General features: G+C 36.4%; 1 protein-coding gene across 1 annotated transcript in view; it reads left to right on the top strand.

Moving 5' to 3' along the window:
• ADAMTS3 (ADAM metallopeptidase with thrombospondin type 1 motif 3) overlaps positions 1–22,779 on the top strand; it is a 287,705-nt gene that overhangs the window by 19,516 nt on the left and 245,410 nt on the right. The window contains exon 3 of the mRNA XM_015138553.3: positions 1,130–1,536. Within this exon, the coding sequence (XP_014994039.3) occupies positions 1,130–1,536 (407 nt within the window). The remainder of the gene's footprint in view (positions 1–1,129; positions 1,537–22,779) is intronic.

The raw sequence follows: 22,779 nt of genomic DNA on the forward strand, positions 1-22,779 counted from the left end.
TGAAAGTGGGAAACGTTTTAGTTCATGTTTTTAGATTTCCCTTCCTATGCCGCCTTCTTTTTTTTTCCCCTTACTGCCCTGCTGCTTGTTTCCTTCTCTAGTATCCATTGTCCTGTGGTCTTAAAATCATTCCTATAATGGTTCCTGTAATCTGTTCTCTTTCCCAAGGGTGTTTGCATTTTGATAGACAAAATACTCGTATTTGGCTAAGCCAGGGGAATTAAGTGCTAATTGTGAAATTCAGCTTAACATGTAAGTGGCTACCCATATTGTAAGGTGGGTCCCAAATACACTTTCATATTCAAATAGATATCTGTCCCACTTAAGGAATAAGGCGCAAAATGAGAATACTGTTACCTCTTGACTAACCGGTACCTGCATATTTGATTTAAAGATTATTATGTCTTCTTTACCCATTCTTCTAGTTTTCTAAAAATGGAGGTTTATGGAGGAAAGCATGGTAGGATAGAATATATGGGCTTAGGAGTACCACTTGGATTTATATTCAGGCTCTGCAGTTGTTTGACCTTGGACATAGGACCTCTTACCCCTATATCTCAGTTTTCTCACCTGTAAAGTATGGTTTTTAGGGTTATTATGGTGGAAAAAATGTGTATAAATTATAGCATTGTAAGCTACAGTATATACATTACAGACTCATGTAATGTAGTTATTGTAATTAGTCTAAATTCCAGGATTTCTACAAGGAAAAAATGAAAACAATCAGAAATTTGTTTTTTACATAATAACCTTGTTAAAAGTTTTTAGCAGATGTCAGTTATGCCAATAATAAATTAATTGAGGGTATGCCTTGATTTTAAGCAAGACATTTATAGTTTATGGACACATTATATTTGTGTTTGCAAATGTGTTAATGAGATGTGAATATTTACAATGTAATTTTAATACTGTTTTAATTTAAAAATGACTCATTGAACACAGGGTTACTTAAGTGCGTTTGAGAAATGATTTTTGTTCTCAAAATTTTACATTTATGAGCTGATTCAGGAATGTCTTTATTATGCACATTGAGGTATGGTCTTGTGAGGTGGGCACTTTTTGTCCGTGTTATGTTCTCCTGTGTTCTCTCATTATGCAGGGTTTGACAATTCTGTTTTTCACCCCACAGATTTACCAATAAAGAGATATAGAGAATATGAGCTGGTGACTCCAGTCAGCACAAATCTAGAAGGACACTATCTCTCCCATACTCTTTCTGCGAGTCACAAAAAGAGGTCAGCGAGGGACGTGTCTTCCAACCCTGAGCAGTTGTTTTTTAATATCACAGCATTTGGAAAAGATTTTCATCTGCGACTAAAGCCCAACACTCAACTAGTAGCTCCTGGGGCTGTTGTGGAGTGGCGTGAGACATCTCTGGTACCTGGGAATATAACCGATCCCATTAACAACCATCAGCCAGGAAGTGCTACGGATAGAATCCGGAAAACAGAGCCTTTGCAGACTAACTGTGCTTATGTTGGTGACATCGTGGATATTCCAGGAACCTCTGTTGCCATCAGCAACTGTGATGGTCTGGTAAGGCTCCTTCCGTTTTGGGCATATGAGTTTGCAGGTGCTGGGAGTGCAGCCATGGCTTCTGCATAGTTTGGAAGGTGGAGGTGGAAAGGAGGCTTCGTTGTTATGTTACATTTTAAGTTCAGAAAAAGACACTAGAAAGCATTTTGCTGTCAAAGATGTGTATTTTGGCTTTGTGACAATTTTGTTTCTTGGAATAATGTGAAGACGACATTATTCCAAGAAACAAAAGATAAATATTTAAGCATTTTTTTTTTGGTTAATGTTTTTCCTTGTATTACATTTGAGGATTTTATTTCCTTATTTTGTTCGAAGTGTTCTGAAAACTTTCCAAAGAAGCATAGGTTCCTTCAAAATGACAGTATTTTACTCCTTATGTGGAAACTTTGGATATCTTCATAAAGAAAATATTTTGAAAGTATTCTTTAGCTTCCTCACAGAATGCTAACGTGGGAAATGAGCAGATTCTGTCAGAATTTGTCCAAGTAGCATTACTTTATGAACGCAAGGTGCAATACTTTCTGTGTGGTGGCTTTGATTCTTCATTTTCAAATTCAATACCCATATGTTGCTTTTCAGTTTTGTGGTTGAGGTCAATAGTAACCAGCCCTACTGTACACACTCTGTAGAGGTGAACTATTTTTATTTGTTTTGTATCTCCAGTTGTTATTTGAAAGGCATGTTAGTGTTTATGCCTCTTCCATATACAGCTGATTCCAAGTCTTTATTACAAAAGAGCAACCATTTTTATTTCTGTGGTTATCAGGCTGCTGTTTCTTGGGAGTTCAGAGCTGTTACTTTTGTTTTGTCACTGCTTCCGGGAGTTCTCGAAATATTTCTTTCATTCCTGATTATAATTATTCTATAATACCTTGGCTGATCCTCCTGTGATACCTTGAATATTCTGCTATTGTCCTCTTTATGTATAACTTCAACACAATGGAGTTAAGATACAATGTTTTACCAAGTGCTGGTGAGTTCATCATGTTTTAGTTTATTTTTGCAAGCTTGTACTGACTCTTTATGTTCTGTAGGGTTGTAAAAACCAGCACAGAAAACTGTATGACATGCATGCAGCAGGTCTACTTCTGCAACATGAACACCACTAGTTTAGGATTATACTTCACAGTTGGTGATGGACTACTTTCTGGGGTTCCAAACCGTAAAGAATCTCTCAGATTCCTCTCATTCTGCATGAAAGGTTGAATAGAACTGGATTAAGTTAAATCATTGAATAAAAACAATAAGAAAGTACTTTCTAGAAGACTAAACAAGATTCAAGATATTGACTCAGAGAGCTATGATTCAATACTAAGATATAAAAGGAAATACATTATATAAAATATATTAACACTTTCAAGTACACCATCTTGAGTATAGATCTTAATTTAGTGTTATTTTTAAATTTTATAGCATAAGAAATTATTTACTTTTTATTTCCTCGGTTAAGATTTGAAACTTGGGGTATTGGCTTGAAAATCAGTTTAGGGCAGGCAAAAGGCAAGGAAATCATTTTAATGCATTATTGCAGTGATTTTTAAACCTGACCAAATAATCAGTGTTTTTCTTACTGTACATGTCAAATTATTTAATCATAGATATAGAAATATGGAGCAATAGCAAGTTGTTACAAGGAAGAGGAAAATAGATATGAAGTGTGAATGGAAATTATTGGTATTATTTAGTTTCTAATTTTTAAGATACAGTGTTAACTATATCATGTATATGTCAGTGTAATATATGTGTATATGTGTGTGTGTATAAAACTTGTACAAGTATTCATTTGCTCCATTCTTTGATCCATTAACTAATAAATTTAAAAAATTTGCAGGAAGCTGGTTATGGGCACTTTTCTGGGCACTGTAAAATAGTGAAAGAAATAATCATGGTTACACCCTCAAGGAGCTCAGAAATGTAAAGTTTTGCCATAGAATTTAAGTGTCCAAAATGTTTGGTAAAAGAACACACACTCACACACACACACACACAGACACACAAAATATATGTAAATATTTATATAATTATATATAATTAAATATATAACTTTTATATATTTATTTTATATAGTATATGAATTATGTTTACTGTAAATTATGATTAAGGAAGGTATCTTCTGGAGAGATTTTATGAACGGAACATAATTTTTCAAAAGAGAGAAGTGGCCCAGACGTTGAGTTTGATCAGGAAAAGGGTGGGTCTGGCCTTATTAGGCAGTGCTGAGGATGTGGACATGCACAAATGGAAGCCTTTTCTGGAGTTTCCAGCTCATAGCAGCTGTGTGCTAGGAGGAAGGAAGCAGATGGTACAGAATCAGAAGCAGGCTTAGGAAAGCAGATCAATAAACTGAGGGAAAACAGTAGTTGCTTCATTGAGTTGTGGAGGATTTCTTAAAATTGAAGAATTGCTTTGAATCGAATAAACCTTTAGAAGAGATCATTTCAAAGTTTAATTGGTGAGAATGAGATTGTGGATAAATTTGGCTGATCAGCTGGTACCTGGGTCCTTTAACTATCTATGTGTAGGGATTTAGCCTTGGGCTTCTTGACGTTATGGAGGGAAGCATGGATGCTGAGATAACATCGATGCCAGAGAATTAACCTGATGGCATATAAAGCCATTGTCTTGGGAGGCTCTGGGGTTATAATAAAATCCAAGTTGTCTTAATAGAATGTATATCCCCTTCTGGCCTAAAAATACGGATGAGAAAATCTCTGCCCATCGAGTATAGTTAGTTAATGCCATTGAAACCCTACCTGCATGGGAAATTTAATCAATTTCATTAGATTAATATTGGACTGGTATAGAAGGAATTCCAGTGATTCAATTTTCTACATGTATTCTTTGAAGTTGTTGCACGTAGGTAGTAGCCATAGGTATTTACTCCTCACTAAGTTGGGAAATTCATGGCAAGACCCTCTCCATGAGTGAAATTTCTTCTCTTTTTCTCTTCTGCTGCTTTGTCACATGCTCTGTGAGTTTGAAATGGGCAGCACACCAGACATATTTAACAGAATGATTAATTTAATTAAAAAATCCCAGTGCTACTTAAGTGTGCTATGTAGACTCAGGTTTGTGACAAGACAAATACCAATAGTGAGGCAAAGTGTTTAGGAACTTTTATAGCAATTTTGACAGTTAATGTATGTCTGTTGGGTCTAATAATACCAGTTTTAAAAATGAGTTGGCGTTTTCTGTCTTTTTTCATTTTATTATTCTAGTAGTTAGTTTTTAATGCATTGAATTGTATTTATTTTATATGTACAAAAATACTAGTCTGGAACTGACTGGGGAGAAAAACTGTTTCTTCACCACAGATAGTTTGAGAAACAGGCGGTGACACTTAGCTGATTTCGGCCACTCTGGACATCAGAAATGTGACTGAAATAATCACATTACCTATTCCAGGTAATTGTATGAAATGATCACATGAAAGGCAATTTAACAGAGGCTTTATCAAAGAGGACAGAAGGATGCCTTGAGTGACGTATGGAGCTATGGCCTGGAATATGATCTAGACATAGATATTACTCAATGAGTTTCTGAAATCAACAGGGCTTCCTGTGCAAAGAATTGACAATGCTTCCTACCCAGTGTGAACAATCAAGAACAATGTCTTTTTCTGTCTAGCATTAACCCTTTCCTTTTCTTGGTCAATATTATCATGTATACGTGACTACTAATCCTTTACCAATTACAGTTTTATCCTTGCTCTAGTCTGCCCTAATTATAGGTAAGAGTTATTGAGATATTCAATCACAGAACTGTCCCCACTTTCTGACAGCATCCAATCTAGAAAAATGCCCAACTTCTTTAGACTCTTCTCAAAATTACCCAACTGAAGCCCAAATGCTGTTAATAATAGGTTCTTTTCAACAGTCTCTTACTGAGATGCTCATAGTTCCCTCTGCTGTACGTTCTTCATCTCAGCAACGTGTAACAAACCCAGCTTGTTAACTAAAGATGTGCTTCTGGTGGTCTTTGGCTAGAGGGTGTTGATATGCTTTTCCTCTCTACTTCTACACCTTTGAAATGAGAATCTGGTGGTCAGGAGTCATGACAATGGCAGGCATTTTACACACTTCTTGGGAAGACACTTCTGGCTGAGAATCCCAGATGAAAATAGATTTCTCCCACAGAGTCCTGGCATTTACTCTCTAATACCATAAAATCTCCCCTGTGAGTAGTGGCAGCTCACAATCATATTTTGTGATCTACAGTTTGCCAAAATAAAGGTTTTTTGGTTAATAGGCTTTATGTGATGTGTTTCATAATCTAAAGAAACTGGATTTTTCTCAACTTGCTAGAACAGTATCGCCTTGCTAATTCCTCTGGACTGTCATCAGAGGGAACTGGTTGTGAGTGGAAGAACTGACTAGCTAATGGCTCTACTGGGTTACCTAGCTCATTAATTTCCTTGTGGGCTGATTTTAAGATCAAGGGGGTTTATCTAGGACAGAGGTTTTCAAAGTTTTTTTTTTTTTTTAAACATTTGTAATTCTTCCTTCAAATGAAATCACTAGAGGTTATCTAATAAAATAGAGTGTAAATTGGATAAACTCAGGAAAAGTCTGGTCAAAATACTCTCCCTCCTGCCTTGTCCTCAGTTCACACCACTGTTGGGCTCCCTGAGGCATCTAACAGAGATCTTTACTGGTAGGGTAGGGGTTTTTCGAAGCTTGACATTCACAATTTGGGAACCATAAAGAGAGCCTCTCTTCTAAAACTTCTGACAGTCACATCTGGTTAATATCAGAGACATTTTATCTTTGTTGGATTTTGAGCAGGACTAAATGAAGTCTTTGTGGGCAACTGCAAAGTTACAACGAAAACAGCCCTAGTTACCTGCCTTAAGACTTTTGCTCTGTGATTTGATCCCTTCAAAAACATAATCTTGCCATGCCTATTTTAGTAAGTCTAGCTGCAGAGGCACTTTTTTAAAAAGTCCATTTAAAAAGGTATTATGAACCAGTATACCTATGATTGAGAACATTTGGCTGGTGATTATGAGCTGTGATACAGCTCGATCTGGTAAATGAAATGTTTGATACTATTTTTTAGCTATTTATAGTGGATTTAGAAAAGAAAGTTTTTGAGGGCTGATTTTGACATGTTGACATTTGCATATCAGCTTTAATGAAAGAACTTGATGTCTGAAGACCTGTTGCCTCTCACCTCTTCCTCCCGTGGAAGATGTCCACAGAAGGTGTTGTGTGTGTTATTGATGAGACAGAAGAGATAGCTGTGCCTTCATGGATTACATGCTGATTTGAGACCTTAGAAGGTCTGAAGAATAAAGGACTGAAGCAATGTTTCACCTCCAGGTACCTACACCAGGCTATTTTGGCAATGCAGGATTGGAAGATGCTTAAAGCCCTTATACCCTTTAATTTCCAGGGAGTAGGAACAAAGCAGCAGACATTGGCCCCTTTCAGAATGAAGAATGATGAGAGTCCTCCAGTTTAATTAGTCTGGAAGAACCAGTGTTGACCTCATTGCTACCTTCCTGAGGTGTGGTCAAGCAGTGGCCCCTTGAGAGCTGACGGAATGTACCTAGTTTTGTGTGCTTGCCTATGCCAGGTCTGAGCTATTGGATCCATTATCCACCTTTCCTCCTTCTTCAAATAGGCAGGCAGTTTGTGCTTATTCAGGATGAAGAGGGAAGGTTTGGCATAGTGCTTGATCATTTTCACATCTCATGTCTAATTTTCATATGGCTAGAATCATATATATGTCAAGCCTTTTTCATTTTTTTAAATCTGTATTTCTCTTTTGTGACTAATTATCTTATACAAAGAATATCCAAGGATGTGATCTTGGAATAAAGTAGAAAACCAAAAAAAAAAAAAAAAGTGTTTTCAAATTTAAGTAATATTTTTAATAATATTTATTTGTAGTTAAATTTTTCATGTTTATTTATTATTATAAGTACCACCTGGTCACAGTTTGTTCTTTTTTATACATCAATTTGATTATAGTTTTTCCCAAATATCTCTTCTTTGATATAGTAATTTTTAAAGATTAAATTAAAGATAGTTAAAAATTAGAGAAAATTGTACATTTCTTTTTGGATAGATCTGGACAAACAGAAAATAAAAGAGGCATGGGAAGTACTTTTTCTATTGTTGGCCTGAAAAGTAATGCTTTCTATTCTTTTCAATGCCATGAAAACCATGATGTCATTATAACTAATGAAAGTTTTTGAAGATACTAAAGAAATGCTTTAAGGACTGTGAAAATATTGCTTGAGCACATCTGAAATATTTTCTTCTGGGTAAATTATAATTAAAACAAGAACAAAAGCACAGCACAGAATTGATATGATGCCTTTGTAGGTAATCATGCCCTGAGGTCACAGCCTCCTTGAAAACTAAACTCAGCCTCAAGGTTTGACTTAAGAATCGTCAATTCTAGAAATCCTGATCCAAGTTAAAGCATTTTGAAGCACTACTATTAAGTTGTTACACTGATTGCTGTGGTAAATACTGAGATTGGTCAAGTGTAACTCTTGTCTTCAAAGAGTACTGGAAATAAATTAAGCTGTATGATTTAACACTATTAGAAATATAGAGAGATTGATCAGAAATACAATTTAAAAGGGAGACTTCACTGTTGTCACTTATAACAATGAAATTGCGAAAAAAAGGAATTGAAAAATCAATTTTGTTTTTTATTAAGGTAGACTGAATTCTCTGCCTCTAAAACAAGACATTTTAAACACTTTGCTTTCAAAAGAATTAATTTTTGAGCAATACTAAACTACTACTAAATGTATGAAGAGATTATTATTAGTTTTATGGTGCTTTGTCATCCTAAATAGGTATCAGTAAACAGATTCAGATCTTCCATAATTTCTGAAAATTCTCGTGTATTGATTGAAGAAACAGTAATATATAATTGAACTGAGATCTAACTCCAGATTCAGTCATACTGAAAAATAAGACATATATATATTAGCCTGACAGGTTTTGAGATGTACTATCTAGATTGTAATAGCCTACTTTTTCTTCCAGTATTTTTTGTGATAAAATACACATAACATAAAATGTACTGTCTTAATCATGTTTTAAGTATACAGTTCAGTGGTATTAAGTACATTCATATGCTTGTGCAACCATCACTATCATCCATCTCCAGAAATTCTTTTCATTTTACAAAACTGAAATGCTATACCTATTAAAAAATTACTTTCCATTTCTACCTCCCTATAGCCTCAGACAATCACCATTCTACTTTTTGTCTCTATAATTTTGAATTCTCTAAATACTTCATAGAAGTGGAATCATATAATATTTTGCATTTTGTGACTAGTTTATTGCATTTAGCATAATGCCCTTAAATTTCATCCATTTTGAAGCATATGTCAGAATTTCCTTACTTTGTAAGGCTGTATAATATCCCATTGTATGTATGTATCACATTTTATGTATTCATTTATCTGTTGTTATATAACTTGGATTGCTTCCACACTTTAGATACTGTGAATAATGCTGCCATTAATATGAGTGTACACATATCTTTTCAAGACTGTGTGTTCAGTTCAGTTGAATTTATCCCCTGAAGTGATATTGCTGGATCATATGGTCATTCTATTTTTAATTTTTGGAAAAAAATTGCCATACTGTTCCCCATGGTAGCTGTATTAGTTCGTCTTTACATTGCTGATGAAGATACACCCGAGACTGAGTAATTTTCAAAAGAGAGAGGTTTATATGTTATTCCTCTTAGTGCCTTAAACTAGAACCTGTTCAGACATGTGATAAGTTAGCACAAGTTTATTTTAGTGCAAATAATTTAGAAATTTATCCATAGTTTTTCATAATACACATTTTCCATGAAAATTTTGAGGTTTCCTCTTAATACTTGCTTATTTATACTGCAAATCCTATTTTGAAATGGAGAAAGTATTTTAATGATGATGTGCTTTCGAAAATACATATATCTTTCTGAGAGAAAAAGACACCATAAAAAGCAAATGTGTGTATCATTACTAGCAGCAGCAGAAGAAGAAAAGAAAGAACAACAAAATCTGTATGTTTCCAAATAAGTAAAGTTTTTAAGTGAAATAAAAAAACTGGAAATAAGGCAGTTGAGACCTTGGTTCTAGTGAATGTTGTGTTTCTAATTCTGGTCTGTTCATCTCCAGCTGATATTTTAGAGTGTCTGAAGCACTTTTTGTCTATCCCAATCAGAACTTTATTATGTAGAACAGAAATGAGAAACAGAAGTCATGGGTCATACTTTGGAGTTTGCCTCCCAAGTATCTCTTTCCTCATTTATTTATGCATGTAGTCACATTCATTAGGAACACCAGAAAAACTATGAAAAGAAGTTTCTAGTGTCTCAAATTCTGGTCCAGAATGGTATATAGGTAGAACAGAACACAATTTATTGTTAAACTGTGAGTTTTTGTTAATAATGGATTGACAGTGATAACAATAAAATAATGATAACAATAGTTAACATTTGTTTCGTACTTCTTAGGATGAGACATGTATTTCACATGTATTAGTTTATTCATTTCCACAACAACCTAGTAAATTAGGTGCAATAATTATCCATGTTTAAGGAAAGTTTAACCATAAAATTTACCTATTTTACTAGAATACTGTCTGATTAAAAGTTAATAATTTTAACTACAATTAAATTTGAGTAGTTATTCTCAATATGAATACATACACAGAGCAAATAACATTTAGGGTATATATTAGTCCATTTTCATGTTGCTATGAAGAAATAACTGAGACTGGGTTAATTTATAAAGAAAAAGAGGTTTAATGGACTCACAGTTCCACATGGCTAGGGAGGCCTCACAATCATGGTAGAAGGCAAAGGAGGAACAAAGTGACATCTTACATGGTGGCAGGCAAGAGAGCATGTGCAGGGGAACTGCCCTTTATGAAACCATCAGATCTCATGAGACATATTCACTACCACAAAAACAGCATGGGAAAAACCCACCCCCATGATTCAATTACCTCTCACTGAGTACCTCCCATGACATGTGGGGATTAGGGGAGCTACAATTCAAAATGAGATCTAGGTGGGGACACAGCCAAACCATATCATTCTACCCTGGCCCCTACCAAATCTCATGTCCTCACATTTCAAAAGCAATCATGCCTTCCCAACAGTCCTTCAAAGTCTTATTTCAGATAAGCTCAAAAGTCCATAGTCCAAAGTCTCATCTGAGACAAGGAAAGTCCCTTCCGCCTATGAGCCTATAAAATCAAAGCAAGCTAGTTACTTCCTACATACAATGTGGGTATAGGCATTGGGTAAATACAGACATTCCAAATGGGAGAAATTGGCCAAAAACAAAGGGGCTACAGGGCCCATGCCAGTTCGAAATACAGCAGGGCAGTCAAATTTTAAAGCTCCAAAATGATTTCTTTTGACTCCAGGTCTTGCCTCTGGGTCATGCTGATGCAAGAGCTGGGTTCCCGTGGTCTTGGGCAGCTCCAACCCCTGTGGCTCTGCTCGGTACAGCCTTCTTCCCAGCTGCTATCATGGGCTGGTGTTGAGTGTCTGCAGCTTTTCCAGGCATATGGTGTAAGCTGTCAGTGGATATACCATTCTGGGGTCTGGAGGACGGTGGCCCTCTTCTCACAGCTCCACTAGGTGGTACCCCAGTAGGGACTCTGTGTGGGGGTTCCCGCCTGACATTTCCCTTCTGCACTGCCCTAGCAGAGATTCTCCATGAGAGTGCTGCACCTGCAGCAAACTTCTGCCTGGACATCCAGGCATTTCCATACATCCTCTGAAATCTAGGTGGAGGTTCTCAAACCTCAGTACTTGACTCGTGTGCACCTGCAGGCTCAACACCACATAGAATCTGCCAAAGCTTGGGGCTTGTACCCTCTGAAGTCATGGGCCATGCTTGGCCCCTTTTAGTCATGGCTGGAGCAGCTGGGATACAGGCCATGAGTCTCTAGACTGCACACAGCATGACAACCCTGGGTCTGGCCCATGAAACCATGTTTTCCTCCTAGAACTCCGGGAATGTGATGGAAGGGGCTGCTGTAAAGATCTCTGACATGCCCTAGAGACATGTTCCCGATTGTTTTGGGGATTAACATTTGGCTCCTTGTTACTTATGCAAACTTCTACAGCTAGCTTGAATTTCTTCTCAGAAAATGGGATTTTCTTTCCTATCTCATTGTCAGGCTGCAAATTTTCCGAATTTCTATGCTCTGCTTACCTTATAAAGCTGAATGCCATTAACAACATCCAAGTCACCTCTTGAATGCTTTGCTGCTTAGAAATTTCTTCCAGCAGATACCCTAAATCATGTCTCTCAAGTTCAAAGTTCCACAAATCTCTAGGGCAGGGTGAAAATGCTGCCAGTCTCTTTGCTAAAACATAACAAGAGTCACCTTTGCTCTAGTTTCCAACAAATTCCTCATCTCCGTCTGAGACCACCTCAGCTTGGCTTTCATTGTCCATATCATTACCAGCATTTTGGTCAAAACCATTCAACAAGTCTCCAGGAAGTTGCAAACATTCCCACATTTTCCTGTCGTTTTCTGAGCCCTTCCCACTGTCCCAACCTCTGCCTGTTACCCAGTTCCAACGTTGCTTTCACATTTTTGGGTATCTTTTCAGCAGCATCTCACTGTGTTAGTCCATTTTCATGCTGCTGATACAGATGTACCTGAGACTGGGTAATTTACAAGAGAAGGAAGCTTAATTGGATTCACAGTTTCATGTGGCTGGGGAAGCCTCACAATCATGGCAGAAGGCAAGGAGGAGCAAGTCACATCTTAAGTGGATGGCAGCAAAGAGAGAGCTTATGCAGGCAAACTCCCATTGTTTAAAACCATCAGATCTCGTGAGAATCATTCACTATCAGAAGAACAGCACAGGAAAGACACATCCCCATAATTCAGTCACCTCCCATTAGGTTCCTCCCATGACATGTGGGAATTGTGGGAATTATAGTTCAAGGTGAGATTTGGGTGGGGACACAGCCAAACCACATCAGTAGCTATACCATTTTACATTCCCACCAACAGTGCACAGAGTTTGATTTTTTTCACATTCTTGTGAACACTGGTTATTTTCTGTTTTTTTTCTTTTTCTTTTTTTTTCTTCTTTTTTTTTTTTTAGTAGCCATCCTAAAGGTTGTGAGGTGGGTGGTGTCTTATTATAGTTTTAAGATGCATTTCCCTAATGGTTAGTGAAGTTGAACATCTTTTCATGTGCCTGTTGGCCACTTGTATATTTTCTTTGGAGAAATATCTACTGAAGTTATTTGCTCCTTTTTGAATCTGGTTGTTTTTTGTTGTTGAGCTTTAGGAGTTTATATATTCTAGATATTAATCTCTTATCAGATACATAGTTTGCAAGTGTTCTCTTCCATTCTGTGTGTTGCCTTTTTACTCTGTTAATAGTGTCTTTTGATACACAAAAGCCTTTTTATTTTCATGAAGTCCAGTTTATTTTTTTCTTTTGTTCCCTGTGCCTTTGATGTGAGATCAATTGCAAAATTCAATGTTGTGAAGCTTTGGCCATATGTGTGTGTGTGTGTGTGTGTGTATATATATATATATATATATAATTTTTTTTTAACAAGAGTTTTTAGTTTTATGTCTGACATTTAGGTCTTTTATCCATTTTGTATTAATTTTTGTGTATATTGTTAGGTAAGGATCCAGCTTTCTGCTTTGGGCATGTGGATATCAAGTTTTCCCAGCTCCATTTGTTGAAAAGATTGTCTTTTCTCAATTGAATGGCCTTGGCACCCATTTTGGAAATCATTTGACCATATATGCAGCAGTTTATTTCTGGACTTTCTATTCTATTCCACTGCTGCATATGTTTATCTTTAGGCTAATATAACACTATTCTGATTACTGTAGCTTAATAAGTTTTGTTATCAGGAATTGTGAGTCCTCCAGCTTTATGCTTTTTTTTCAGATTTGTTTTGGTGATTTGGGTTCCTGTGAGATTCTGTATGAAATTTAAGATGGGTTTTTCAACTTCAGCCAAAAAAAAGTCTTTAGTATTTATGTCAGAAGGTGTACTGGTAATGGACTCCTTCAGTCTGTATTTATCTAGAAATGTCTTCTCCCTCAATTTTGAAGGCATGTTTTCCCAAATTAGGATTCTTGGTGTACATTTCTTTTTTCTCTTGGCATTCTGAATATATCAGTCCACTCCCTCTGGAATCTATAAGTTTCTGATGAGAAATCTGCTGATTATCTTGAGGATCCCTTGTATGTGATGAATCATTTCTCTCTTTGTCTTTGTCTTTCAGCAATTTAATTACGATGTATCTTGGTGTTAGTCTCTTTGAATTCATGCTACTTGGAGTTTAGTGAGCTTCTTATATGTTTATATTTATGTCTTTCATCAAATTTGGGAAGTTTCTAGCTATTATTTCTTCAGATATTTTCTTTGCTTCTTCCTTTTTCTCTTCTCTTTCTGGATTTCCCACAATATGTATGTTGGTCTGCTTAATGGTGTTCCAAAGGTCCTTCAGGCTCCGTTCACTTTCCTTCAATCTTTTTTCTTTCTCAGACTTGGTATTTCCATGGTCCTACCTTCAAGTTTACTAATTTTTCTGCCTTCTCGGTTCTGCCTTTGAATTCCTGTAGTGAATTTTCCAGTTCAGTTAGTTTCCTTTTCAACTCCAGAATTTCTTTTTGGTTTCTTTCTTTCTGTCTTTCTTGATATTTTCATTTCTTTGCATATATCACTTTCTTGACTTTCTCCAAGTGTGTCTTAATTCTTTAAACATCTTTAAGACAGTTGTTTTAAAGTATTTGTCTAGTAGATCTGCTACTGCTGCCACTAGGTCTTATTTAGGAATGGTGTCTATTGTTTTTTTCTTTTCCTTTGAATGGACCATACTTTTCTGTTCCTTTGTGCTCCTTGTGATTTTTGGTTTTAAACTGAGCTTCTGAACCTAATAGTATTGTATCTCTGGAAATCAGATTTCCTCCCATTCCTCAGGGCTTGCTGTTTGCTTTGTTGTTGTTGCTGTTTATTTGTTTGTAGTTGTTGTAGGCTGCCTCTTTTCCAAAGATTAGGCTGAACTGTAAACTTAAAGTCTTCTCAGATCTTCTGTGAGCCTGTGCTCACAGCATGCACAATGACTTTCAGATTTTTCTTGTATATGTAGCTGCTTTTGACTATCCTAGTATTCAGTCTCTGGTTCACAAAAGGAGAAAAAGAGAAAAATGAAAAAAAAAAAGCTATCTTTTTAAATTCCCTAAAAACCATTTCAGTCAGATGAGGAGGGGTTTACAACAATGGAGGGAGTAACAAAAAAGGCTGTCACTCTTTGTCTAAATCTCCATGATCAGAAGCATCAGTGATCAGGGCATGAATCCCAGATATTTGGAGAACAAGGCCCTTTTTGCCCACATTGGCTCCTGCAGGTTGTATGCAAGCTGCTCTAGAAATATGTGCCTAGCTGCCTGCCCCAGGGCCGAGGGTTGGGGTACTGGTAACTGCTACTGTGCTAACAGCTGAAGTTGACTAAAGTTAACTGTAATTTATTATTTGAGTCTTCCCCTGGAAGTGGTAAGCCTTCAGTAGACTATAGAGTTTCACAATTCTATCATCGGACAGATTCTGCCAGTACGATTGTTACCTTAGTGAGGAAATTCTTGGTGCTTCCTATTCTATCGCCTTTTTAGAATCTTACCTGCTACATTTTAATTTTATAAAATGTTTGGAATATATTAAATTTGGGGTTTCTTAGTGGGAATAATCAATAAACATGAATGAAAACGAATAGTGGCCAAATTATTCTGAGTTATGATAATTTGGGAGAGTTCAGTTTTAAAAAAATTTAGTACCATTGATGACAGATGTCAAACCTTTTGTAAAATGGTCGAAGGAAAGGACTCATGTTGGGATTGATCACAGTGTTGTTTTAGAATTAGACAAACTTGGACTCTAGTTCCAGTTCTATCACTTACCAGCCTCAGGACCTTGAACAAGTTATTTAACCTTGCTAAGGTCTCTTTCCTTCAGTAAAATGGGGAATGTAATGCTTTTCAGATTAGGGCATTACCAAGAGCATTAATGTGTCTTCCACACAGCTCGGCTCTTAGGAAATCAGCGTTACTGAAATCCTCTTCTTTTTCCATTTACAATAATTTGTTTTAGCATTTTGTGATTAATAATAATAATGATTAAGTTTGCAAAATAAGATATGCTGCAGTAACCCAATTTGGCCTGTGAGTCAGTTTGTGGAAAATATAGTCGTCCACGAAATTAGAACCTTGGTGAAACTCCTTGTAATTTTAAGATAACATTTTCTATGTCATGTATGGCTCCTTTAACATCATCTAGCCTGGGGGTTACTTTCATCTCTGCTCTCCTGAAGACTTCTAAAGATAAAAAAACCATTACTTTCCATCTTATTTATATATAGCTCTACCATATAGAAAGTTATTGTTCCATGTATTTGAATCTTTGGAGTTGAGACAAAGATTTAATAACCATGATAGACTTCTTATTGCTGTTGTCATTACAATAGTGAGGTTTTACACAATTGACTATCATGTAGTGCACTCTGTCACAAATAACCATACAGAAAATGACCTCTGCTGTAGGAAATAGTTCCTTCAGTGGTGTGATGTAGTTCACACCCTAGCTGGAATAGAATTAACCTGGCATAAGTCACAATTTTAAAATTTGTCTCAGGTTTTTCATTTTGGTCAAATATTTTAAGTAAGGAATCTCAGAATGAGATGTATTTGGGATAGAGGGTAAAGGGTTTTTATGGCATCAGATGGTGTATCCTGTTGTTCAGAATCTTCCCAACCTCATTAATTTGCTATCTTTTTTTTTTTTTTAAGTGATGGTGTTTAATATGCGACTTTATACCTTTTTTTTTTTTTCCTCCTGGTCTAGAGTCTTCCATAAAAACAAGCATCCAGCAAGGAGTGGGCATTTTCTGCCCCTCTGTGGAGGTAATTGAAAGGAATGAAGAAAGAGGTGGCATAGGGGTGCCTAGCTCCAATTACCAGAAAATGTAGTGTTTAGACTGGAATGGCATTATCAAAGTAGATATTTGGGATTCTGATTAGGTGATAAAACTTTCCAACCTCAATTTAAAATGTAGGAGACTTCTGGAAGGTCTACTTCTGTCTGGTGATGTCTCTAAAAGTAGATATTAATAGATTGAGAGGACTGTACTGTTAGATGCTAGGGTGTCTCATTAACCTAATGGGATCCAGTCTTAAAGTCGACTTCTGAGCTGATCATATGAAGCCTGAGAGAAAATGAAGAACAGTACTTAATGAGAGAACTTGCAAATGTTAGCAACCCAAACACAATGGGAAACATTTCATGTAGCATTACCAGTGAAACATGATGCTTTTAACATAGTGATTGGACTCTTAGGGTAATACTTCCTTTGGGCTTGCAGGATATTTGACCTTGCTTAGGGTGTACCAGTATTTTATGCTTTACTTCCTGGCTTCTTGCAGTCCTTTATTTTGCATACCTGACTCTGAGAATGGTTTTAACTGGCTGCCTGGACAAGAAAGCAGACCAAGCATAGTGATGTTGGTCCAGATAAAATAAGTCACCATGAGGTCTCTATTTGGTCAGCTGCACCTCACTCCCAACCTTGGCTTCAACTGTGGTGTCACACCTAGACTTAGCATATAAAAATGAGAGAAGACTTTGAGACATATTGGTTCCAGACTCTAATATTGAGCCATATTGGTTCACTTTGAGCCATATTTGTTCTAGGCTCTTTGAGCCATATTGGTCCTAGACCCTAACCATTGATCTAAAATTTTCAGAAAGGGATCTCTTTTTATATGCTGTGCTTGGAAAAAAAATTTAGGAACATGTTCATCTATGAGAATGTTTGAAATATGGGCTGTATTCATGGCACCATGTTACTACTTTTTTTCCATACTTAAAAACCAGGAGTTTGAATTAGGTCAGTGATTCTTTTTGTTCCATTTGTTGAACGTTATTTAAAATATTTTGTATACCAAGCTGTGTAGTGACCCTTTTTTCTACTTTTTAATAACGTAAAAACATACAAAATTGCTGGTCAAAGTTTACCATGAGTACAAATTACTCTTCCTCTACACTGGTTGATTCCTCTTCCTCTACACTGGTTGATTCCCCTTTCCAATAAAACAACTTATTCATAGATCTGTACCATTTTGTCCAGTCTTAATGAAACAATGACATTCATTCTCAGATCTTCATTACTGCTTCCACTGGTCCCTTAAGATCTACGGAGCTAGAATTAGGAAATCATTAACTATTAAGTTAGTTTTTGAGGTTCCTTCTGGGACTGTGATATTCCTTTTTGTTTGTTTGTTTTTGTTTTTGTTTTTTGAGACGGAGTCCCGCTTTGTCGCCCAGGCTGGAGTGCAGTGGCGCCATCTCGGCTCACCGCAAGCTCCGCCTCCCGGGTTCCTGCCATTCTCCTGCCTCAGCCTCCCAAGTAGCTGGGACTACAGGCGCCCACCGCCATGCCCAGCTAATTTTTTGTATTTTTAGTAGAGACAGGGTTTCACCGTGTTAGTCAGGATGGTCTCCATCTCCTGACCTCGTGATATACCCGACTCGGCCTCCCAAAGTGCTAGGATTACAAGAGCGAGCCACCGCGCCCGACCGGGGACTATGATGTTCTGTGACTATATCTAAATTTGTCTTCTAATTTGTTTTCATGGACAGTGTCCTTCTGGCCAAGGAAGAGATCAAAGCATCAAATTAACTACTACTCATTAATTATGGTCTGCAAAAGAAATTGAGTGAATGAATGCTTACTTTTCCAAATGCTGAAATACAGTTACTTTCTCATAGCACTTTTTCTACTTTTTAAAGTGTATTTTTTAATCCTCTAATTCTGAATAAGCTCTGAGTACTTGAAGGCTTCAGAGGACCTAACTGCTATTACAGCTTTGGAAGATGCTTCAGCTTGTCTCCTAATGAGATGTGAAAATAACCAGTGTAAAGAAAAAAGTATATATACATATATGTATATATACATAAGTACATATATGTGCATATATGTATACATATATATGTACTGCACTTCCAGTCACATAAAAAGTATAGCACCTACAATTATGTACTTGATAATGATAATAAATGACTTTGTTACTAGTTTATTTATTTACTGTTCTATACTTTTTGATCATTACTTTAGAGTGTACTTGTTATTAGAAAAAAAAAGCTAGCTATAAAACACCTCAGGCAGTTCTTTCAGGAGGTGTTCCAGAAGGCATTGTTATAAGAGGAGACGACAGCTCCGTGCATGTTATTGCCTCTGAAGACTTTCCAGTGGGATAAGATGTGAAGTTAGAAGACAGTTTTATTGATGACTCTGACTCTGTGTAGGCCTAGGCTAATGTGTATGTTTGTGTCTTCATTTTTAACAAAAAGGTTTAAAAACCAAAAAAAAAAAAAAATTAGAGTTATAAATAAGACAAATCTTATAGAATAAGTATAAAAGGAAAATAAATTTTTGTAGAGATTTATGTGTTTGTGTTTTAAGCCAAGTATCATTCTAAAAGAGTCAAATTCTTTAAAATTATAAGTTTATGAAGTAACAAGTTACAGTAAGCTAAGGTTGATTTATTATTGGAGAAAGAAAAATATTTTTAAAATAAATTTGGTGTAGCCTAAGTGTGGTGTTTATACAGGAGCCTACAATAATGTCTTAGACCTTCACTTTTACTTACCACTCACTGACTTGCCCAGAAAAACTTCCAGTCCTGCAAGCTCCATATAGTGCCCTATAGACCTATACCAGTTGAAATCTTTTATACTGTATTTTTACCGTTTCTTCTCTATGTTCACATATGTTTAGATACACAAATACTTACTATTTTATGACAGATTCCTATAATATTCAGTATAGTAGCATGCTGTGTAGGTTTGTAGGCTGGGAGCAATAGGCTGTGCCATACAGCCTAGGTGAATAGTAGGTATGTAATAGGATATTCTATGTACGTTTGTGTAAGTACACCATATCACGTTCACATAGTGATGAAATCACCTAATGCATTTCTCGGAACATATCCTAGTCATTAAGCAACACTTGACTGTATTATATTAACTAGTGTAAAGATATATATATATAGTTATATGTGTGTGTGTGTGTGTGTGTGTGTGTGTATTATTAAGAGCAGATGGAACTGTCCCTTAGATGGACTGTTAGGAAAGCACCAAGTCACTTCAATATAGGAGTGTTGTGCCAGCTCAGTTGATGAAACCATTTCCCTGGAAAGTCCTCCTGTGTTGCATTTGAGGAATATGCAACTAGGGCTGAAAATTATTGTTTTCCCTAAGGGGCTTCTGACCTTAATGGGCATCAGGATCTCCTGGAGGGTTTATTAAAACAGACTTCTGGGTGCCACCTCAGAGTTTCTGATTTAGTAGGTCTGCAGATGGGACTGAAAGTTTGCATTTCTATCATGCTCTCAGTTACTGCCGGACTCTAAAACTCTACTGTTTCTTGTTGTGTGCAATGATACTGGATACTGGTTTTTCCTAGCTGACTTCCTTTTTCTGGTAAGGAATTTCAACTTTTTTTTTTTTTTGTCTGTAATACTGTCTGGCCCTTTCCCAATGCTCAGTCATAATCCCTGCCAGTTTGACTCAGCACCTGTCAGTCCCAGATTGGATTAACTACACACATCTTTAGCTCCCTGTCTTAGTCCCCTTTCCTGGGAGCGACATGTTCTTTGTAGGCACACATGAGTGCCATCTCCCCAGGCCATGTTCTGGCAGCATAGAGAAACTGTGTGAACTTAGACAAGCCACCTAATGTGTCTGATCCTAGGTTTCCTCATTGGTTCAAGGAAAGATTTTCTGGTGTTAGGTGGAGCTTTGAAGTGGATATTGGTGCTGTTATTTCGTGGCCAGTAGTCAATAAGAAATGCTCGTGAGTTTCTAAAGCCATTTTGTCTCCATGAACTGGGTAGAACTGTACCACAAGGCAACAGAGAAAGCCTAAGATCTTCAATTGTCCTGCGCTTCAACAGCCTGAGGACCATCACTCTCCTTGACTCCCAGGAGCCAACCATGTACCCTATTCCTACACCAGCTCTGTGCTTTACCCAACCCTCTCCTGTATCTCTACTGTCAACCTAGAGATCTCATCTGATTCCATGGCTTCAAATACCACCTATACAGTGATGATTTGTGTGTGTCTGGGTTTGGCTCTGACCTCTCTTCTGAGCTCCAGAATCGTATGTATATTCTGCGGCCAATTCAGCATCTCCACTTGGATGTCTAAATTTAACCTGGCCAAAAATCAACCCTTGATAGACATACCTGAATGCTTTCCTCCAAAAAGAAAATTTGGGCATCATTTCTCAGGCCAAAAACCTAGATTCTTATTATCTTAAACTCTTCTTCTTTTTTTCCCCCTCAAATATCTCCTATCAAATTCATAATACATTTTTAGGTTTTTCTATAAAATATGTTTGAATCTGCTTATTATATCTCCAATGCTACAACTTTGGACAAAACCACTGTCATCTTTTCCCTGGATATGACAGTGACCTCCTGATTGGTGTTTTCGGTCAATTCTTGCCCCCTTCTTCACATAGAAGCTGAATTGGCATTTCTAAGTTTGATAAAATTTTCTGTTTATGAGACTTCAGTGGCTTCCCATTAAATTCCAAACATTTTACGACTTTTAAGACTCCATTTCAGTGGTTCCAATAATCATCGTGTATCATAATTACCTAAAGAGCTTATATGTGTGTGTGTGTGTATGTGTGTATTTATTGCTTCCAGATTGCAAACCTATACAGCATCTTGACGTGTATATGTTGAGATCCCATCTCCAGATACAGAGATTCATTTGGTCTTGGGTAAGACTCAGCATAAGTAGATTAAATGCTCCTACAGATGATTCTAATATATAACTAGGATTGAGGATTACTGTTCTCTTCAAGAGGCCACTGATCTTAGTAGGCATCAAAATCCCCTGAAAGCCTTGCTGGGATTTCTGGGCACCACCACAGAGTTTCTGACTCAGTACGTCTGTAGAGGGGCCCGAAAGTTTGCATTTCTAACAGTTCCCGTATGATGCTACATTTTGAGAGCCACTGTTCTATAAGATCTGGTTTCAGTATACTTCCTTGATGTCATTTCCCCTTGACTGCTTACTTCGTTTACTGTATTTAGCCATTCTGGTCTTTTTGTCTTTCAAACTATTTTTTTCCTGCCTCTGGCCTTTTGGATTAGCTATTCTTCTGTAAGAATATTATTTTCTGGACTTTTATAATAAATAGGGGTTCATATTCATTATTTGAGTGTTAATTTAAATTGTATTTCCTCAAAAAGGATTTTCCTGACCATTCTAGCTAAAGCAGAAGCCCTAATTACTCTACCATATCTTGGTGCTTTTGATATTCTCTTTAGCCATTATTGGCATCTCGAGTTTATCTTAAAGTTTTTATTTACATTCATTGTTGGGGAGGTCATGGGTCTACTGAGGACAAGAACTCTTTCCTTTGGTTTTTAACAATTCTTCGCATACAGTGTATACAATCAAATTAATATTGATGGACTGATTGGTATGGATTTTGGAATGGAGAATTGAATACTACTCTTGAGAGGTGAATTGGGGGCTTTTCCTTGATGATTTCAGTTTTCCCTTGTGTGTAGCTTTCATAAAATAAAGACAGTGTTATGAACTTGAAAGTTTTTGAGGTACCTAAGATTTTATGTAAATCAATTTCATCCTCCTGAGTAGTGTTTTTATGCTTTTGTTTTCATAAGTTCCTTTTCCCTCTCATTTTCCATCTCATCTACTCACATACAAGCTAGCGAAGGAGAAGCAGCATCTGTTTTTTTTTTGTTTTTTTTTTTTTTTTTAGTTTTTATTTTTAATTGACAAACAATAATTGCGTGTATTTATGGGGTAAAAGTAGTATTTCCTTATGTGTATACACCATAGAATGATAAAATCAGAGTAATCAACATATTAATTGCTTCAAATATTTATCATTTCCTTGTGGTGAGAATATTTAAAATACTCTCTTTTAGCTACTTTGAAATTATCTTGACCAAATCCTCACTTGAGTTCAACGTAATAGTAGATATATAGTGTGTCTCTTAAATTAATTTATTCCTGCTAAGCAACAGAAACCAATACAAATTAGCACGGAAACTTGTTTTTTTTTTTTTTTTTTTTTTTTTTTTTTTTTTTTTTTAAGAGAGAATTAAAAAAAAAAAAAGAGATCATAAAAATATCCTTGGGATTATTTCCTCGGACAAAAACAAAATATGTGTATA

This window comes from Macaca mulatta, chromosome 5 (genome assembly GCF_049350105.2).
Source record: "Macaca mulatta isolate MMU2019108-1 chromosome 5, T2T-MMU8v2.0, whole genome shotgun sequence".
NCBI classification, from domain to species: domain Eukaryota; kingdom Metazoa; phylum Chordata; class Mammalia; order Primates; family Cercopithecidae; genus Macaca; species Macaca mulatta.